The 21,012-nt window shown below is 40.4% G+C and overlaps 1 protein-coding gene across 3 annotated transcripts in view; it reads right to left on the bottom strand.

Annotated features, from left to right (window-relative positions):
• Nucleotides 1-3,702: 3,702 nt before the first annotated feature.
• Nucleotides 3,703-21,012, bottom strand: part of TRMT9B (tRNA methyltransferase 9B (putative)) — a 66,317-nt gene continuing 49,007 nt past the window's right edge. For all 3 annotated transcript variants that reach the window (XM_061134919.1, XM_061134920.1, XM_061134921.1), the window contains 2 exons: nt 12,554-12,727; nt 3,703-6,578 (listed from right to left, as the gene is read on the bottom strand). In XM_061134919.1, coding sequence (XP_060990902.1) covers nt 5,569-6,578; nt 12,554-12,727 — 1,184 coding nt within the window. In that variant the 3' untranslated portion in view covers nt 3,703-5,568. The remainder of the gene's footprint in view (nt 6,579-12,553; nt 12,728-21,012) is intronic.

The raw sequence follows: 21,012 nt of genomic DNA on the forward strand, positions 1-21,012 counted from the left end.
TGGTATGTGATGGTTTGCATCTACCAACCTCCGACTCCCAGTGCTTCTTTTCCCCTCCCCCTTCGGCAACCACAAGTCTGTTCTCTGTGTCGGTGAGTTCTGTTTCAGATGAGTTATTTCATGAAACGTGTTCCGCAGAAAGCTTGTGCTGGAGTATGTTAACATGTCAAGGGCAAGCTCAGTTAAATCCCGGCTTACTTTAAGGGAAGCCTTAAATACGCTCATATGCATTGTGATTCTCTAAGAAGGGTTTTTGTAGATTGCTTTTCTCAAACAAAACAATATAATGTAGTCGGTGCACGATGAATATGAAAACTGTTCCAGTCTGGCACTTTTCAGCTCAGTTAATTCTAATATTCTGTGTATACTTGTGTGCACGCGTGCCAAGTCGCCTCAGTCCTGTCCAACTCTTTGTGACCTTATGGACTATAGACCACCAGGCTTCTCTGTCTATGGGATTCTCCAGGCAAGAATACTGAAGTGGGTTGCCATGCACGCCTCTGGGGGACCTTCCCAACCCAGGGATCAAACCCATATCTCTTATGTCTCCTCCATTGGCAGGCGGTTTCTTGACCACTAGTGCCACCTGGGAAGCCCCTGATATTCATTACTGTGTATCCTGTTTGTCTGGCACATAGTGGGGTTCAGTAAACGGAAGGAATGAAATATCTGAATAGCCCTCTATTTTCTTACCTATAAAATGAGAAAATGGTAACAACAATTTTTAGAGGATCAAAGAGTTGGATAAAAGCGGTCACAGAGTATTTTGTGACTTTTTTTTAAACTTAAATGGAAAGAGATTTACAAATGAACAAAGTTAATGTAAAAGATAGGGGGAAATATGTAAGGGATTCCTGTCCAGTTACTGTCTAACTGAGGAATCTTGGTTTAACCTCAGCAAAGCTTACTTGTAAAGGGGATAATCACTTCCCTCGAAAGGCTCTCATAGCCTGCCTGGTGCCGTGACTGGTGCTGTATGGAGCTACAGGTAAGTGCAAAGACTGGGGGGCAGACTGCCTGGGTTTGAATCTCAGCCCTGCCCCTTGCCAGCTGTGTGATTCTTACTATGCGTGTGGCATTGGACAGTTTAACTGATCTCTTTCTGACTCAGTTTTCCTAATCTGCAGACTGGGAACAGTACGTGTACTTAGCGGTGGTCAGGATTACAGATAAAATAATACACATTAGATATTTAAGAAGCTAGCTTCTTTTTATTATTTCCTATTTCCTTCACAACAGGAGAGAACTGATCAGGCTTGCCCTCATTTGTTCTTCCCAGACTGTAGCTACCTGGCCAGTGGTTACACCCCACTTCCTCCTCTGTCCCCCAAACTGAGTGCTCACAGCTCATTTTTAAGGAGTACCCTCTCACTGCTTATATGTGGAATCTAGAAAAATGATACAGATGAATTTATTTGCAAAACAGAAATAGAGACACAGGATGGTACTGGGGGGGGGGGGATTGGGAGATTGGTTTTGACATATATACATGACTATATACAAAATAGATAATTAATGAGAACCTACTGTATAGGAACTCTCCTCAGTGCTCTGTGATGACCTAGGTGGTAAGGAAATCCAAAAGAGGGTACACATGCATACGTATAGCTGATCCACTTTGCTGTGCTGCAGAAACCAACATAATATCGTCAAGCAACTATACTGCAATACGAATTAATCTTTAAAAAGTATGTGAAGCGAAAGAAAAAAAGCCACATAGTCTATGATACCTTTTAAATGAAATGTCCAGAATTGGCAAATCTATAGAGACAGAAAGCATATTAGTGGTTACCTTAAGTTGGGGGGACTGGGTGGGTCATAGCTAAAGAATACAGGGTTTCTTTCATCTGCCAATGATGAAAATGTTCTAAAAGTTATTACAATGATAGTTGCACAACTCTATGAATATACTAAAAGCCTCTGAATTATATACTTTAAGTGGGTGAATGGTGTGGTATATGAATTACATCTCAATAAAGCTGCTATCAAAAAAGAGTACCCTCCCCGACCCAGATCAACAACTATTAGAGGGTAAATCCTCTGCCCTCCTCCAAAACTATTTATTAAAAAAAAAAAATCTGACATGGCTTCTTCTTTTTGTGGCCATGAATATATAAGTACATTAACATTCCTGGCTGATTTATATTGGGATTATTTTTTCTCTGGATTACTGCCAGTTTTTGCCCGTTCAATTGATGGTCAGTTAAAATCCAGAGGAGGTCCGGACGTCTCGAATTTGGAAGGACACAGAAAGGCAGACTAAAATCGGGACTCACACACCGCCCTGTGCATAGGAATGTGTGGTGAAAGGGAGGACTGAACCAAATTGACACTCCAGGGTGTGTTAGATGGCTTGTTGGTGACATGCTGGTGTCATTAGTCACTTCAGTGACAGTGTTAAAAGTAAAAATTTAAACGGGCCACTTGCTTGTTTCTTACTCTAATGTTATTTTGCATCCTTTGTCTGTGATAATGCACTTTCCCCCAGATCATTTGGTTATATGGAATTCCTTAAGTAGGCCAGCAAGGAATTGATAAGCCCACGGAGGTTTGTAAGGACCTTCTGACATGCTTCCTTCCACATCAGATAGTGGCATCTGCAATGATGCCAGCGAATAAAGGAGAAGCAGAAAAGACACTCCAGTGTGAATAATGGAATCTTAAGTTTTCAAAGTATGTACTTTGGATTGAAAAGAAAAATCTATAATAGAGCAAGTTAAGGCCAACTAAACACTCACAAATGCTGTGTATGTATTTAAACTCACTTAGATTTGTATTTCCTTTTGGGTATAGTCCTAAGATGAACAAAATTTTAAATGATCAAGATATTTACATGTACGTATCATGTATATATGAAGTATAAAGATATATTATCCATATGTATGAAAGTGAAAGTGAAATTGTTAGTCGCTCAGTTGTATCCGACTCTTTGTGACCCCATGGACTATAGCCCACCAGGCTTCTCTGTCCATGGAATTCTCCAGGCAAGAATATTGAGGTGGGTTGCTGTGCCCTTCTCCAGGGGATCTTCCCAACCCACGGACCAAACCCACATTGCTTATATATCCTGCATTGACAGGGGAATTCTTTACCACTAGCACCACCTGGGAAGCCCCAAGAATACTAGAGTGGGTTGCCATTCCCTTCTCCAGGGAATCTTCCCGACCCCAGGAGTCAAACCCGGGTCTCCTGCATTGCAGGTGGATTCTTTACTGTCTGAGCCACCTGTGAAGCCCACATATATGTAAAGTAAAGAATCTGCCTGCAATATAGGAGCCTCAGGAGATGTGGGTTAGATCCCTGGGTCGAGAAGATTTCCTGGAGGAGGGCATGGCAACCCACTCCATTGTTCTTGCCTGGAGAATCCCGTGGACAGAGGAGCCTGGCAGGCTATAGTACATTGAATGACAAGACTGAAGTGACTTAGCACACATGTATGCATGTGTGTGTATACACACACACCTCTCCAAAGACAGAAGTGAGATTTAAGAGTGTTTTTCACATGAATATACCAAAGAGAGATTATCAACCGGAAAGTCAGTTGTTTGCATACAAAATAATCTGGATGAATAGAATCCTTGTGCTCAGCAGCTGAAGACTGAAAGATTGCTAGTATTAGTGTTTTTTTATTTATAGCCTTGTCAAAATTATGTGAAAATATTCCTCTCTCAAAAACCATTCTAGAGAGTTAGCTTATACAAAGTGGTGTGTGTGTGTGTGTGTGTGTGTGTGTGTGTGTGTGTGTGTGTGTGAATGTGTGTAGGAGGTTGCACATAAAGGTTTGCTCAAAGCTTTTCTGGCGCCATCTAATGAACTGAGTCCACGTAAGTGGTGGAACTTACGTGGTGGCTTCCCTCCCAGAAAGCCGTGACTTTATAAACAGATTTCAAGCAGCAAGGCTGGTAATGAAGATGTATGTGACAACAGACTTCAAGGAGAGGAAAAATCCACTCATAATAGAAGGGTCATCAAGCCTTAATTGTAAGAATGTCTCTGACTCTGAGAACATTTCTTTCCAACAAAAACCCCACTTACACTCACGGCTTAATATCCTCATTTAAGAAATGGGAGACATTAAATTAAATTTTAATTTATATTCCACTTTTATGTTTGTTTTTATCGTCCCTCTAATGCAGACTGTGTGCAGAACAATACAAATCATAGATCTCATTTCCACCCAACAACCTCATCAACCGAAAAGGTGATGACACAATCTTATTTTGAAGCCAAGAGAGTAATAAAATAAACTTCAGTACTTTCAGATGCACATTAAAAATAATCCTTTAAACTTCTTTGAAAGTGTCATCAGTATTTTTAGTTAGAGCCCAATCACTGAAGGGAAAAAGTTACACTATTTTAGTAATTTCAGTGGAAAGCAAAACAAGAATTGGGTATCCTCCAGGTTTATAGTAGCCCATACAGTAAAAAGACTTTTGTCAAGTGTTGATTCTCTCCTCATTAAGGAACTGTCTGAGACTGTATTCCTGGGTCAACTCATGCCTGCTTTTCCTAATCATAGCTATGTCTCAGTATCCATGACATGGATATAAACAAATCCATGGTTAAAACTAAACAGATGTGGTGATCAGGCAGTGCCCAGCTATCCATTTGTCTATAACGTGGCAGAAATTGAACCTTTAATTAGTAAGATTTGATTGTCTACATTCTTACTACAACCATTAAAATGTAGTCCCTTTCAAGGGGATAAATGCCCAGATATTATTTTTAAAAATCCAGTAGTTAGCCCTCCACCAAGTCCAAATATCTTGCTCCTTAATGATCTACTTGTTTCAAGAACCAAAATAAAATGCTGCTTCAACCAGATTTTTATTTTCTAAATATCCCTTCAGTGCATAAGAAAAGCATCATTCCAGATGAAAATTCATTAGTCAGTCTTGGACTTTCTGTGACTGGATACTCCTGCTTCTAATAAGGTTGGAAAAATACCTCCTGGATAACTTGCAATGTCTTCTAGTGCCCACATATCTACTCTGCATGCTGACCGTGCCTTTAAAAGCCTTCTGGGCAACATCAAAAACCTTGTTATTTACTTACCTTGAAGCAAGTTCATTTATCATTTGGAAAAGTTCTCAGAACCCTGCTTGTCTCTCTCTACTGTCTCTCACCTTTCTAAAGACTTTAAGCAGAAGCAAGGCCTTGGCCATGAAATAATTTATCACATTTGTGCAGTGGTAAATTATAACTAGAGCTAGGAATTGCCCCCTTACTGCATACAAATGATGTTTTTACAAGGTATACTTAAAAGCAGAATCTTTTGAAATCACTATATAATACTGAAAAACATGTAAACATGTATTGTTAGAGCAATTCGGCCATATTGGAGTTCATGTTCTATTGCTTCTTCAGATCTCTTCTATTAACCTTTAACCGTAAAGACTTTGTCAGATGCTTTAGATAGCCAACCACTGCGCTTGACTGAAAAGATGCTGAATTCATAGTCTCTACAGACCAGATAACAGCATTGGATGCCAGTTCCAGGGACCACCTCACACACCCCGTGAGAAGAACGCGGTTCCTCTTTTGGAGGCCGTGTCTGAGATGAGCCCGTCAGTCACAGCTCTCCCTCTTCTCTGCGATGACACACCAGTTTCCATGGTCGTTCCCAGAGCTCAGAATATGCAGCTCCGACACACTCTCCTTCAGCAGGCCACAGAGCTCACCTTCTCGAAACACGTGGTAATAACGCATAAAGGCTCTGGAATCCAAAACATCGGGCTGTTGTTCTTCGACAGAAATGGTGTCCCCTGGGTTGGAGTCTGTGGAATCTGCTGCAGAAACCCTCCTCCATAATTTACTACCAGAAGCGGTGCCCTCTTCTACATTATCTTCATCCACACAGTTCTTAGCATTGGTGCCACCCAGAAAATTCCCATCTCCGTTTCTCCTCATGACTCCAGGATGGTCTCCATTTAGCTGTTTGCGTGCGGTGGGCGCCCTCAGCCACTCCAGAGGTCCTTGAGATGGCTCCACAAACACTTCCTCATCTACATTTTGCTCTCCTGTGGACAAAGTCTCTGGATGACCCAAGTCGAAACTTGAGTGTCTTGAAGGCTGGATGGATATCGTGCTATTGGCCCAACTTCCTGTGTTTTTCAGGGGCCTCACTTTTTCAATTTGCTTCCTCAGAGTGGATTCATCCAAAGATCTAGAGGAAAACCAGGAGCGAAACGATTTCCCCAGCGTGTTATAGAATCCGTTTTCTTCCTCGCCGTCCTCGGAAGTATTTGTGCAGCAGGTGCCAGCCAGGACGGCGTCGCAGTCCACACTGTGGGACCGCTTCGAGTCAGGGCGCCCCTCGAAACACTCGGAGCAGCGGCAGGCGGAGCAGGGCGGGTGCTGGGGGGCGCCTCTCCTTCTCCCTGGCTGGCCGGCTTCCGAGAGGGGTTGGGAGCACAAGGCTTTGTTCCATGGAACAAGCACGTCTTGCTTCTCAAAGTGCCGGTTCTTCTGTTCCATGGCCCAAACATAAATCATCAGCTGGCCTCCAGGAACTAGGATCCTGGCCATTTCTTTGATGGCTCTGATTCTCCTTTGTTTTGTAGAAAAATGATGTATGACTGGAAAAGAAGAAACTGGATCTCAGTGTGTATGCACATTTATAGACTAGTATTTCCTATATAAATACTGGTCTACACATCTATAGACTAGTATTTTCCATATAACAGTAATGCAGTTTTGACGAATACTGGAGTGGGTTACCATTTCCTCCTCCAGGAGATCTTCCCAACCCAGGGATTGAACCTGCATATCTTTCATCTCCTGCATTGGCAGGTGGATTCTCTGCCCACTGTGCCACCTGAGAAGCCCTTGACATGTGGTAAGTACTCCTTATTTCCTGCAGCTTGGGCAGATGGTAGAAATAGCACAGACCTGGTTTTTAGGAGAAGCATAATTTTTAACTTTGTTTCCTATATCAGCAGACCCTGGAGATACTGTGGGTTTGCTTCCAGACCACTGGAATGAAGAAAGTCACACAAATTCTTGGTTTCCCAGTGCATGTAAAGGTGATGTTTACATTATACTGTAGTCAGTTAAGTGTGCACTAGCATTATGCATTAAAAAAACAATGTATGTATCTTAATTTAAAAATATTGCTAAAAGCTGCTAACCATCACCTGAGCCTTCAGAAAGTTGTAATCTTTTTGCAGCAATACACCCAAGATCACAGGTCACCATGCAAAGATAATGATAATGAGAAGGTTGAAAATGTTACCAGAATTACCAAAATCTGGGTAACACAGGGACACAAAGTGACCAAATGCTGTTGGCAGAATGGTGCCAACAGACAAGAGGCTCAGTGCAAGGTTGCCCCAACCTTCCATTTGCAACCAAAATGCAGTGTCCGCAAAGTGCCATAAAATGAGATATGCCTCTACTTATTAGACAACTCATCTTGGACAATTATTTAACTTCTCTGGACTTTGTCTCTTCGTGTAGAAGAAGACACCTAGAATAAACAATCTGTAAGGCCTCTTCCAGTTTTAAAATCCTATGAATTTTGTTAACCAGAAGAATGACCGGTGTGAATTGATAAAATTTGAAAGGGAGAGCTAACCCTAAGTTAGGTAAATGTTCCCTAGTAGAATTCTATGAAATAACTTGTTGTTTTAATGAATGATTTGTACTTCTGAAGCATCGCAAGATCAACACCTCTGGTCAGTGTTGATACAGTTAATCAAGCAAGTATAAGTAGAGAAAATGTTAAAAAAAAATTCTGTTTTTTAGAAAATGCAAAGATAAGCCATCCAACCTCCAGACCAGATGACTGCTTATCATTTTTAATAATGTTACTAGAATATGAAATTGTATTTATTTAAGAAAAAGCAACTTAGAGGTCACCATTTTACTTGCAGTTCTTTGCAGGTTAAAGTGAGTCAAGTGGGACTGCCTGTATCTAATCTTAGGGGGGTTATTAGATGTATTTTTATCACAGTATTTAGGAAGCACTAGTCTGTGAGCTCCTAGAGTTTAATCACACCGTGTCAAGAGAAAGCATCACATTTTTTTTCCACACACAAGCTTTCCAGGCTTAACTCAGATATGAAATTGGCTCTAAAGAGAGTCTGGACATTGCTGCTCAGATGTGAGTACAGAGCAGGTGAAACAGTGCCTGTAACCTTAGCATAATGCAGAGGTACACATAAATCGCTTTAGTTTACACAGCACAGAGAGCTAGTAAAAGTCTAAAGTGAGATTACTATATAGATAAAGCTGTCAAAGGGAGGTTATACAAGAGGCACACTTTGTATTGTTCCCAATCAGGTTTGCTTTCCCATCAGCAGAGCACAAACCCTGGCTTCTCTGACTATACCATGCAGGAAGCTAGAGGCAGGAGGTTCAAATGCATTTAAGTTATTTATTTATAGATGTGCTGGGTCTTCGTTGCTGCATGGGTTTTTCTCTAGTTGCGGCTACTCTCTGGTTGCAGTGCGCAAGCTGCTTACTGCGGTGGTCTTGTTGCAGAGCACAGGCTCCAGGCCTTGCGGGTTTCAGTAGTTGAGACACACGGGCTCAGCAGTCGCAGCTCCTGGGCTCTCAAGCACAGATTCCATAGTTGTGATGCACGGGCTTAGTTGCTCCCTGGCATGTCAGATCCTCCCAGATCAGGGATCAAACCTGGATCTCCTGCATTGACAGGCGGATTCTTTACCACTGAGCCACCAGGGAAACCCTCAGATGCATTTAGAGAACAGGACACCAGTGTATTTTGTCCTGGATCTAGCAGTGACCAGCTTTGTGATCGCTGACTGATCACTTTACTTCACTAGGTGTCAGGCTAGTGACACTGATGAATGAGCCCTTTGCAATGGTCAGTTTTAAAGCTTACAGTCTTTTTTTTTTTTTTTAATTGATGTCTTTTAAAATTTTTGTTATTTTTTGGCCACACCATGCAGCAATCAGGGCCTATGGGATCTTAGTTCCCCAACCAGAGCTCGAACCCAGGCCCCCTGCATTGGGAGTGCAGAATCTTAACCACTGGGCCACCAGGAACGCCCCCCTAGAGCTTACACTTCTTGAGTAGTGTCTTGGTCAACGAGCCAAAAGGGGGCAGAGAAGTCAGGACTGAATCAGACTTAGGACAGGACTAGCATTCAGATCTATGACTACTCCTGGTCGTTAACATCTTCCATAACTTGCACCTAATTCACCCTGAACCTTCCATGGGTATGTTTTCTAAACTCAGTTGATCCTTGTCACCTGTGGATTCTGTATCCACAGATTCGCCCACTCACTAAAATTTTTTTGTAACTTCAGAACTCTGTACGTTCAGCATTTTTGTGGTCATTCCTTGATGTGCATAGAACAGCCAAAAAGTTGAGCTTCCCAAGGCACATGTTCCCAGCTGGGGTCCAAGGAGATGATCTGCCTTCCTGTCTCAGCTCTGGCAGTGTCAACAAGTGTCCTTTTCATGGTCTATTTAGTGCCACATGTTTTGCATTTTTGTGTTTTTGTTCATGATTTCTCTGTTGATTAATTGACAAAAGTATTGTGACCAGAGGCTCACAAGAACCTAATCCTGTATTTCCCCTGGGAGCAATGGTTCAGTATTTGTTAATTCAGTGTTCACAGGACATTATAGAACATAACTACCATGAATAATGATAATTGACTGTATTCTTGTGTTTTGACCATGAGAGGGGAAAAAAACCACCATTAAAATAGGATGATTTTAATACAGTAATTTCTTTTTAGCAGACTTTATAGGCTTTCAACATTTTAGGATTCTTAGCTTCAGAAGTTTTGTTTTTAAGGAAAAATATCTTTATACTTTTCATTCCTTAATATTGCTTATGTGATAATCCATTTTAATACCATAATTTCACCCAGGAAATATCTGAATCTTTTATATATTTAACATATAATACTAAGTAACTTTTAAGCCAGATGTTTTAGAAAAAGAAAAACTTATAATACATATAAAATGTATTACACATGCCTATGCACACATATTCTATTAAAAAACATTGTAAATGTAAACTAAGTGGAAAATGTAAACTAAGTGGTACTTAAAGATGTATTTATATGAATTATCACCAATGTCAGGAAACTGTGTTGAATTTTAAAGAATAGAGAAGTCCCTTGTTGTTTTAAAAATCATAATTTAAAGGCAGAAGTAGCACTTGGTATGTGTATCCTGTAGGATGGGGTGTTGATTGAACACATGGGTAGGTTGAATTCAGCGACTGGATTCCAGAATCATATGAGGTTACACATAGTCATCTTAAAAGTCCTGTTATATCTTGGTATTTTATGATGTATTGTTATTTAATTTTTCAGGTGTGTCTCATTTGACTATAAGTATTCAGAATCCATGGGTTTAGTATGAAGCAAATTTTACAACCTCAGCACTATTGGCATTTTTAAACAAGCTAGATAATTCTTTATTGCAAGGTGGTGGGGATCAAGTTGATGACTGTTGAACATACACACTCAGTTGTGACAACCAAAACTGCCTCCAAACGTTGACAGATATCCCCTGCGCGGGGGGGTGGGGAGGGGGTGGGCGGTGACAATATAATCTCAAGTTGAGAACCACTGGCATGAAAAGTTGGTTGACACCATTTCAATACATGGACAAGTTTTTATAAAAATTTTATCTTTGGCCCATTTTTTGATTGGGTCATTTATTTTTCTGGAATTGAGCTGCAGGAGTTGCTTCTCCAAAGAAGACATACAGATGGCTAACAAACACATGAAAAGATGCTCAACATCATTCATTATTAGAGAAATGCAAATCAAAACCACAATGAGGTACCATTACACGCCAGTCAGGATGGCTGCTATCCAAAAGTCTACAAGCAATAAATGCTGGAGAGGGTGTGGAGAAAAGGGAACCCTCTTACACTGTTGGTGGGAATGCAAACTAGTACAGCCGCTATGGAAAACAGTGTGGAGATTCCTTAAAAAACTGGAAATAGAACTGCCATTTGACCCAGCAATACCACTTCTGGGCATACACACCAAAGAAACCAGATCTGAAAGAGACACGTGCACCCCAATGTTCATCGCAGCACTGTTTATAATAGCCAGGACATGGAAGCAACCTAGATGCCCATCAGCAGATGAATGGATAAGGAAGCTGTGGTACATATACACCATGGAATATTACTCAGCCATTAAAAAGAATTCATTTGAACCAGTCCTAATGAGATGGATGAAGCTGGAGCCCCTTATACAGAGTGAAGTAAGCCAGAAAGATAAAGAACATTACAGCATACTGACACATGTATATGGAATTTAGAAAGGTGATAACGATAACCTTATATGCAGAACAGAAAAAGAGACACAGAAATACAGAACAGACTTTTGAACTTTGTGGGAGAATGTGAGGGTGGGATATTTCAAAAGAACAGCATGTATACTATCTATGGTGAAACAGATCACCAGCCCAGGTGGGATGCACGAGACAAGTGCTCCGGCCTGGTGCACTGGGAAGACCCAGAGGAATCGGGTGGAGAGGGAGGTGGGAGGGGGGATCGGGATTGGGAATACATGTAAATCCATGGCTGATTCATATCAATGTATGACAAAACCCACTGGAAAAAAAAAATAATAATAATAAAAAATAAATAAATAAATAAAACCATGCTCAGAGACAAAAAAAAAAAAAAAAATTTTATCATCCTTATTCTAAAAATAAGTAGAAAGACTGTTTCTTTTTGTTATCTGTCAGTAAAACATAAGGAATGTATTAGGTTTGATGCTTACCCTCTCATATGACTATTAAGAGACATGGAAAATATATATTTATATATTTTAAAATATAGTAAAAATATATTTCTTCATGTTAACCAAGAAATGCCAACATACATCATTCTAAATAAGTAAATCTGTATGGACATAGGAGAGACAGTTCAGTGACCTTTCTCCTAGTTTTAAATGTAAACGCTAACTGGAAAATGACCACAGTTCATAAAAACACATGCTGGGTTTCCACTGAAGGAAACATTTTTCACTGGAAGATGGCAGCCAACTGTTCTCCATCTCCTCTTCAGGCAGGAGACTTCAGCTGAACAAAAAGAAGGACTCAACAATGTACAACATGAAGCATTTTCTGAAAGAGCAAAGTTGGTCAGCAGCCCCACGCCCGCAGCGGTGGTCCGCAGCACAGCCTGTTCGTAGGTAGCTGACTGTAGAAATTCTACAACCGAAGTAAACAAAAGAAGAGCAAGCACGTCTCTGACCTCTCTGCAGTTTCTAGTTCTTCAGGTGGCAAGACTAAACCAAAAACTTTCTTCCTTTCAATGAGTACAGCTCTAACACTTTCTTATTCATAAGTGGAAGAAACTGGAATGAGTCATCCAAAAGAGGAAAGCAATAGTTTGAGGGTTAAACTAGATAAAAGCATCATATGTACCACTGTAAGTACACTTGAAATTAAACAATTCAGTTGAAATATTTTTTTAAAAATTAGATAAAATGAATTACATGGATCTTTCTACAAAGAATGGATATTGAGTTGCGAGAGTGGCCTCAACCACGTAGCATTATCCTCACGGTGAAGAGCGAAGCTGTGATGGGGTTGCCTTACCGCCTATGGAGATGATGGCGTCGAAGCGCCGATCCCTGAAGGGGAGGTTGAGGTTGTCACACACCGTGACTTCACAGCCTCTGCTCCGGGCAATCTCCACCAGCGGTGCGCAGTAGTCACAGCCCATGGTGTAGACCTGGCTATTCACTTTCAGATACTTCCCAGTCCCACAACCTGTAAGAGAAGAGCCTGTGTTAGACGCTGTCCTTAGTGGAAAATGCAATACTGCCGGTTACTTTGTTTTAGGGAATAGCAATAATTTTTTTTTCATTTATTTTTATTAGTTGGAGGCTAATTACTTTACAGTATTGTAGTGGGTTTTGTCATACATTGACATGAATCAGCCATGGAGTTACATATATTCCCCATCCCGATCCCCCCTACCACCTCCCTCTCCACCCGATTCCTCTGGGTCTTCCCAGTGCACCAGGCCCGAGCACTTGTCTCATGCATCCCACCTGGGATGCATGATCTGTTTCACCATAGATAATATACATGCTGTTCTTTTGAAACATCCCACCCTCACCTTCTCCCACAGAGTTCAAAAGTCTGTTCTGTATTTCTGTGTCTCTTTTTCTGTTTTGCATATAGGGTTATCGTTACCATCTTTCTAAATTCCATATATGTGTGTTAGTATGCTGTATTGGTCTTTATCTTTCTGGCTTACTTCACTCTGTATAATGGGCTCCAGTTTCATCCATCTCATTAGAACTGATTCAAATGAATTCTTTTTAATGGCTGAGTAATATTCCGTGGTGTATATGTACCACAGCTTCCTTATCCATTCGTCTGTTGATGGGCATCTAGGTTACTTCCATGTCCTGGCTATTATAAACAGTGCTGCGATGAACACTGGGGTGCACGTGTCTCTTTCAGATCTGGTTTCTTTGGTGTGTATGCCCAGAAGTGGTATTGCTGGGTCATATGGCAGTTCTATTTCCAGTTTTTTAAGAAATCTCCACACTGTTCTCCATAGCGGCTGTACTAGTTGGGAATAGCAATAATTTGATACAGGCCAACCTTGGAGATATTGCGGGTTCCATTCCTGACCGTGGCATTAAAGCAAGTGTTGCAATAAAGTGAGTCACACGACATTTTTTTGGCTCTAGTGCATTTAAAAATGGTGTTTACACTGTAGTGGTTTCAGCATGCAGCAGCATTAAGTCTACAAAAACCATGTCCATACCTCATTTTTTAAATAGTGTATCGCTAAAAAACGTTCACCATCATCTGAGCCTTTAGCAAGTCATAAACGTTTCTTCTGGTGGAGGGTTTGAAATACAGGGAGAATTACCAACATGTGACAGAGAGACCCACAGTGAGCAGGTGCTTTTGGAAAAATGGCGCCAGTAGACTTGATCAGGGCCAGGTTGCCGCAAACCTTCAATTGGTGCAAAACGCAATACAGTATCTGGGAAGTGCAATAAAATGAGGTCTGCCTCACTCAGCAAGAGAGAACCCAGCATGGATTGAAGGTACACACAGAAACAAAAAGAAAAGCCTTCAGAGAGCATGGACATGTTTTTACATAGAGAAAAAGAAATGGAAATGGGGAAAAGAAATACTATTTACTGACTATTTAATAAGGTCATGTCCATAGGGCTTTCTTAACATGATAGCACAACCAAGAAATGTCAGCTGGCCCCCAGCAGATAATAATAGTTGCCTAATATTCTAGTGACAGGGTCCAGTCTCTTTATAAGTTACCTTCACATATGTATTTCTCTAGATTTATATGTTCTGGGCATTTAGTCTTGTGTTATCAAAACTTCTTACCACTTGCCGCTATGTAAAACAGACTACTGTTAACAACTGTTCAACTTTTATAACAACTTATAAAATTAAGTTATACAATAGAACGGGCCTTTCGAAAATGTAAAATTTGAATGAAAAAAGGGTTTCAGTATCTTTTAATCCAATCTGTTGTCAGTGCTAGCTCTTTTAAGTTTATTTCTTAAAAACTTGTTCTATTTATTTGTTTACTTATGGCTGTGCTGGTTCTTTGTCGCTGAGCGCAGGCTTCCTCCAGTTGTGGAGAGAGGGGCTACTCTTCGATGCCCTGCTGGCCTCTCGTGCTGGCTTCTCTCGTGGCGGCTCCCGGGTTCTAGAGCACCGGCTCAGCACTGATGACTTGCCCTGCGGCATGTCTGATTCTCCGGGGCCAAGGATCAAACCTGCATCCCCTGCATTGGCAGGTACATTCTCAACCACTGGACCACCAGGGAAGTCCTCTATCAACTCAGGATACAACTCTAACAAAGAACTATTTTTTCATAAATGGACCAGTTTTGACATTCGCTTTCTGGTGGCAGAGACCCAGATAATAATTCAGGGTTTACACAGTGCATAGATTTAGATCAGTCAGATTTCCCTGATATTATGCTGACATAAAGAAATGGTCATCTTGAAACAAAACCTTCTGTGGTCTAGTGTCTAGCATTCTGTTCTAGCGCCGACATATCATCTGTTTCTTTTTTCAGAAATATTTAAAGATCTCATTAGAGCTTATATCCCTGCCTACTGGCATTGGCAGTAGATTTTTTTGCCTGAAAGATAGCTACCACTATTCAAAGATGATTCGGTTGCTGCTTTTGAAATACATCACAACACTCTTTGATGATAACTCCTTAATAGGAGCTATTCAAAATTATATGAGACACTAAAAACATAATTAAGATTCGCCAATGCCAGCTGAGACAGTGGAGAGCTTGTGAATAAAAAATAAGATTTCCAGCTTCATTATTTCAGTGTAAATGATTGAGGTCTTAGAAATATTTTAGATCTCATAGCCATACTCCCTAAGAATGCTTTTGAGAAAAAGGATCCAATATGTGAGAGCAATCATGGGGAAAATATAATCCATAAAGTACTTCAAAATTGAAATTCTGAACATTTCAAAGATGATGCTCATATTTTAAGAAAAATAACCTTGTAAACTTTTCTGCTGTTTTGAACTGGCTCAGGGGATACATTTAGAAAAATAAAAGGGGAAATTACTTCCAAGATGCTGATAAAAACCGGTTTATGGAATATTAGAGCTAGAGGGATGTGTTCAGAGAGCATCTGGTAGCAAGGAGGAAACAGGTCTTCTTAGATCTTATCATCTCCTGAAGTGTTTCCAGTGCCCTGATGCCCTTGATTTATCCCATATTCATTTCTTGGTGTGTCTGTGGGAGTGCTGTGCTGTTCGTTCCCTGACCAGAATTGAACCCCGAGCGCCGAGTCCTAACCACTGGACCACCAGGGAATTCCCTCATATTCATTTCTAACAGCATTCTTTTTTTTTTTTGGTTCTGAATACCTTTTCTTTTTTAAATTGAATTGCTTTACAATGTGTTAGCTTCACATCCCCTCCTTCGTGGACCTCCCTCCAGCCCCAGCCTTCTCGGTCATCACAGAGCGCTGAGCTGAGCGCCCTGCGCCCTCCAGCAGCCCCCCACTAGCTCTCTATTTTACCCATCATAGTGTATGTAGGTCTCTGCTGCCCTCCCCATTTGTCCAACATGGCATTCATCTTTAAGGGTAGTAATGGGACTCCTGAATACAGTGCAATTATCTCTTTCCTAAGTGCCGACATGGAGGTGCTGGAGAGGGGAGATGTTATCCTAATGAGGAAATGAAGATTACTGCCCAGCCTAGTCACCCCATTATCTTAAACAAGCAAGAAGTAAATCAGACCACTTTTGATTCGGCAGCTCCGGTACATAGCAGTCATGCTCTTTTACAAAATCTCATGAAATGATAACCTCCTGTAGTACCGAAGAGCTACAATAGCAGATGTCTGCATGCTTCTGTTCCCCTCTATTCTGTATTCTGCACCTCAGTACAGCTGGGGAAGAAAACAGATAATTACCTCAGTTCAGCAAGATGTTTTGGCCCATGGTGAGTAAGTACTTGCTAGAAATAATTAATCTGAATGTTCCCTCTGAAGTTTGCAGAAAGAGCTACATTTTTTAAATTGAAGTTTTTTGTTTGTTTGTTTTCCTTTTTGGCTAAGACCTTATCTGAAAGAGAATTCTCTTTTCCTCTGGGAAGAGGAAGAATACAGCCTATTTATTTCTCCTAGACCTTTTGAAGTCAGAGATGAGGGAATATGTTTTGTTCTGTAGGCATGGTGCCTGCCCCTTAGTAGGAGCTCTTAATTTTTATTGACTCAGAGAAGAAATGGTAATTAGAGAATGACTTAGCAAAATAAGTCTGATCACAGAATATGGGAAAAATAATTGAGAGTTAAAAGAACATAAAGGAACTCTGATTATTGAAAAATCAGTTTTAGTTATGTGCACAAAAATAAAAATTTCTAAACTGTTAGGATAGTTGTCTCTGATGTCAGGTAAAAAGGTCACCTTGCTCAGAAAGGAATCTGGCTCTAGTCTTTATTTTGCTTCTAAACTAATCAAAGTAAAGATTTTATCCCAAAGGACACCCACCAGGTACCATGTTCTTTTTAAATATTATAGTCTATTTTTATTCATAATTTGTCAGTTTAAGACTTTCTTGAGTTGAGAGGAACATGAGTTTTATATATAAGGATAAGGTTATACTAAAAGGGATTGGTTAGCCAAATATGCTTCTGTTTTATTTTATTTTTTATTGGCGTACAGACGGTGTACAATATTGTGTTAGTTTCAGGTGTATAGTAAAGTGAACCAGTTATACGTATACTTATATGCCCTCTTCTTTTTAGACTCTTTTCCCATATCAATTATTACAGATTATTGAGTAGAGCTCCCTGTGCTACACAGCAGGTTCTTACCAGTTATCTATTTTATATATAGTAGTATATATGTCAGTCCCAGCCTCCCAGTTTATCCCTGGCAGGTACCCTCTTCTAATGGCCTTAAGTTACTAGCCCATTTCAGGAAAAGGTTGCCTTAATTGTACAAATTACAGTATTTCCTGAGGGTACTTTCATTTCTGCTGCCTTTGAATCTTCAGTGCTCTTTATATTTAGACACAGTTGCTCTCCCTTCATTCCTGATCCCTCCCTGAAGACATAGTTCCCATCAGGAAGCATCATCACACACCTCAGCAGATCAGCTTTGCTGGGGAACAGAGTGATATGCTTAATAAAATTTAGCCAATAAACAGTTGCAGTACTAAAATAGCATAGCAGGTAGAGAATCCCTGTGTGGGCAGCTGGAGGCCAGTTACCTCTGTGTGTCTATTACCTATGCAAGTTTTATTAATCATTAATACTGGAGTGGGTAGCCTATCCCTTCTCCAGCGTATCTTCCTGACCCAGGAATCGAACTGGGGTCTCCTGCATTGCAGATGGATTCTTTACCAACTGAGCTGTGAGGGACGCCCGAATCATTAACTTAGAAATTGCTAATCTAAATACCAGTCAAATTAGCCAACATAGACTACTGATTTTTTTAACTAAGTGGAAGACCTAGAAAGAAAAAGTATTTCCTTTGGAGGATAGCTCTGTTGTTCTATGGGCTTCTCTGGTGGCTCAGTGGTAAAGAATCTGCCTGCAATGTGGGATATGCAACTTCAATCCCTGGGTTGGGAAGATCCCCTGGAGTAGAACATGGCAGCCCACTCCAGTATTCTTTCTTGGAGAATCCCATGGACAGAGGAGCCTGGAGGGCAACAATCCATTGGGTCTCAAAGAGCCGGACACATCTGAGTGACTAACACTATAGTTCTCCTTCCTTTTTCCTACTAATCCCTTTGGGCTCCTTTCTTCCCTTTTCATTGATTTTTCTTAATTTCAATTTTATTTTTAAACTTATCTTTCATGTGTAATTAAAATATTCCTACTATTGAATGGTAAAAAAGCTATAAAAAACACAAAGTCAAAAGATACAGATGAGTAAAATAACATTTGGATTTCCAAGTGCAGTGGTAAAGAATCTGCCAGCCAGTGCAGGAGACACAAGAGATGCAGTTTCCATCCCTGGGTAATGGCAACCTGCTCCAGTATTCTTGCCTGGAAAATTCCATGGACAGAGGAGTCTGGTGGGCTACTATCCATGGGGTCACAAAGAATCAGACAGGACTGGGGCTACTGAGCACACAAAATAGCATTTACTAAATTGATTTGCAAAAGGATAAGAATGTTATTTGTGTTGTAATTTGTAGTAGGAAAATGTAGTAAACAACATACATATCTGTTGGTGTGGTGTTATTAGCATAGAAAGCTATGCAGCTTTTCAGACTCAATAGCTATATAAGAACAAATGCTATGCTGTGCTGTGCCCAGTCGGGTCCGAGTCTGCAACCCTTTGGACTGTGCTCTGCTAGGCTCCTCTGTCCATGGGATTCTCCAGGCAAGAATACTGGAGTGGATTGCCATTCCCTTCTCCTGGGGATCTTCCTAACTCAGGGATCAAACCCTCATCTCCAATGTCTCCTGCATTTCAGGGGGATTCTTTTGATCTCAATATATAAAGAGAAACAAAAGCTAGCTATATAGCAGTCTGTATAACATACTAATTTGTGTAATTGAAAAAGGTAAGTCCATCCATGCACACACTTACATGTACAAATATGCTTTTATTTATGTGAAGTATCTCAAGATTAAACAAGAGGCTAAGAGCATAGTGCCTCTGATATGGGTTACTTGGTGCTGGGAGACTGGGATGGGAAGATAATTTTCACTATACATTTTTTGTACCTTTGTTGCTAAGCTATATAAGTGGATTACCTATCAAAAAAATTTAAGCAATTTGTATTCCCCTAATATTCAAACTGTTTACTCATATGGTTTCATCATTGGGGGTTATTGGTCTTTTTCATACTGACTCTGAAGAAGATTCTGTTGATTAAGAAAATTACTTTTTTTTCTATCAGATATGTTGCACTTAGTTTTACCTAGTTTGATTTTGGTTTTTTACTTCTCTTATATTTATGTCTAGATTTTTGCCTTGTAGAACCTTTTAAATTTTATGCACTCAAAAATAGCAAGTGCAGTCAATCTTCATTACTCACAGACTCAGGATTTGCATGCTCATCTATTTGCTAACATTTATTTGTAATGCCAGAGCCTGTACTGACAGTACATGAATGTCTTTAGACAGAAACACACATGAAACAAGATTAGGTGTTGATCAGTTGACAAAAATATTGTGACCACAGGCTCATAGGAACCTAATCCTGTATTTCCCCTTAGGGCACCAATTCAGTGTTCACTAATTCTGGGTTCACAGGAGCTTTATAGAATCTGATTTCTGTGGATAATGACAATCAACTGTATTTTCTTTTATGGTTTCTGACTTGTTTTGTGTCATACATGGAGACCCCTTTAGCTTTTGAGAATATTAAAAAAAATAACATAGTCATCATCCAGCCCTTTAATCACTTTCTTTTCTTATATTTAAATCTTTGCTCCATTTGGAATTTTTGATGTAAGGTATAATCAGGCTTCCCTGGTAGCTCAGACGGTGAAGAATCTGTCAGCAATGTAGGAGACCCAGGTTCAATCCCTATGTTGGGAAGAAAGGAATGGCTACCCACTCCAATATTCTTGCCTAGAGAATTCCATGGACAAAAAAGCCTGGTGGGCTGCGGTCCATGGGATCGCAAAAAGTCAGACAGGACTGAACAACTAATGCTCACTTTTTTTCATGAGAGGGTAGCTTATATATTCTGTTGTCTCCAAACCTTTTGATCCCAATTGATTTAAGATCCTGGTACTTTGCTTATATTATGAGTGATAAGAGTTCCAAACCCACTGCATCTTCTGAAACCAGTTTTTGTTTTTTTTTTAAGTTAACACTATAGAGATATTTTTAGAGATTCTCCACTTCTACATGACATGTACCCCTTCCCCAAATTCTACCCTGCTCGAACCATCTTTAACAAGCCAAAGCCCTGGGCACATCTATTTCTCTTACCAGCATTTTGACTGAATGTCAGATTAGACAGAACTTGTGACTCCATACTTATAATTCATATAGGTCCTCTGTACATGCAGTTGCTAGAGAGCAGATTTAGGTGGGAATGCTTCCAGTGAAATCATACCTTGTCTTAAAACTTAATCTGAGATCTCCTGGGCTGTGGTTGCCACTTCTGGATTCCAGAACATACTGAGCCAAAGACCTCCCAGGAAATCAGTGATTATGAAGATATGATCTAATTTATGTTCCTATAATAAAACACCTACAGAATAGTTAAGGGAAAGGATTCATGAGATTCATGAGGTGATAGGGCTTCTTGTGAGTGTATGTTAGTCACTCAGTCATGTCCAACTCTCTGCGACCCTATGGACTGTAGCCCTCCAGGCTCCTCTGTCCATGGGATTTCCCAGGCAAGGATACTGGAGTGGGTAGCCATTCCCTTCTCCGGGGATCTTCCTGACCCAGGGATCAAACAGATTCTTAACTGTCTGAGCCACCAAGGATCTCAGATAGAACCTCTACTATATACACAATCCTGGCTCTTCTGTAGAAGGCACGAGAGCCCCTCAAGGTGAGCTACCAAAACACTGTGCTTACAAATGTGAATGAATC

The sequence above is a fragment of the Dama dama genome, chromosome 32, assembly GCF_033118175.1.
Source record: "Dama dama isolate Ldn47 chromosome 32, ASM3311817v1, whole genome shotgun sequence".
Lineage (NCBI taxonomy): Eukaryota > Metazoa > Chordata > Mammalia > Artiodactyla > Cervidae > Dama > Dama dama.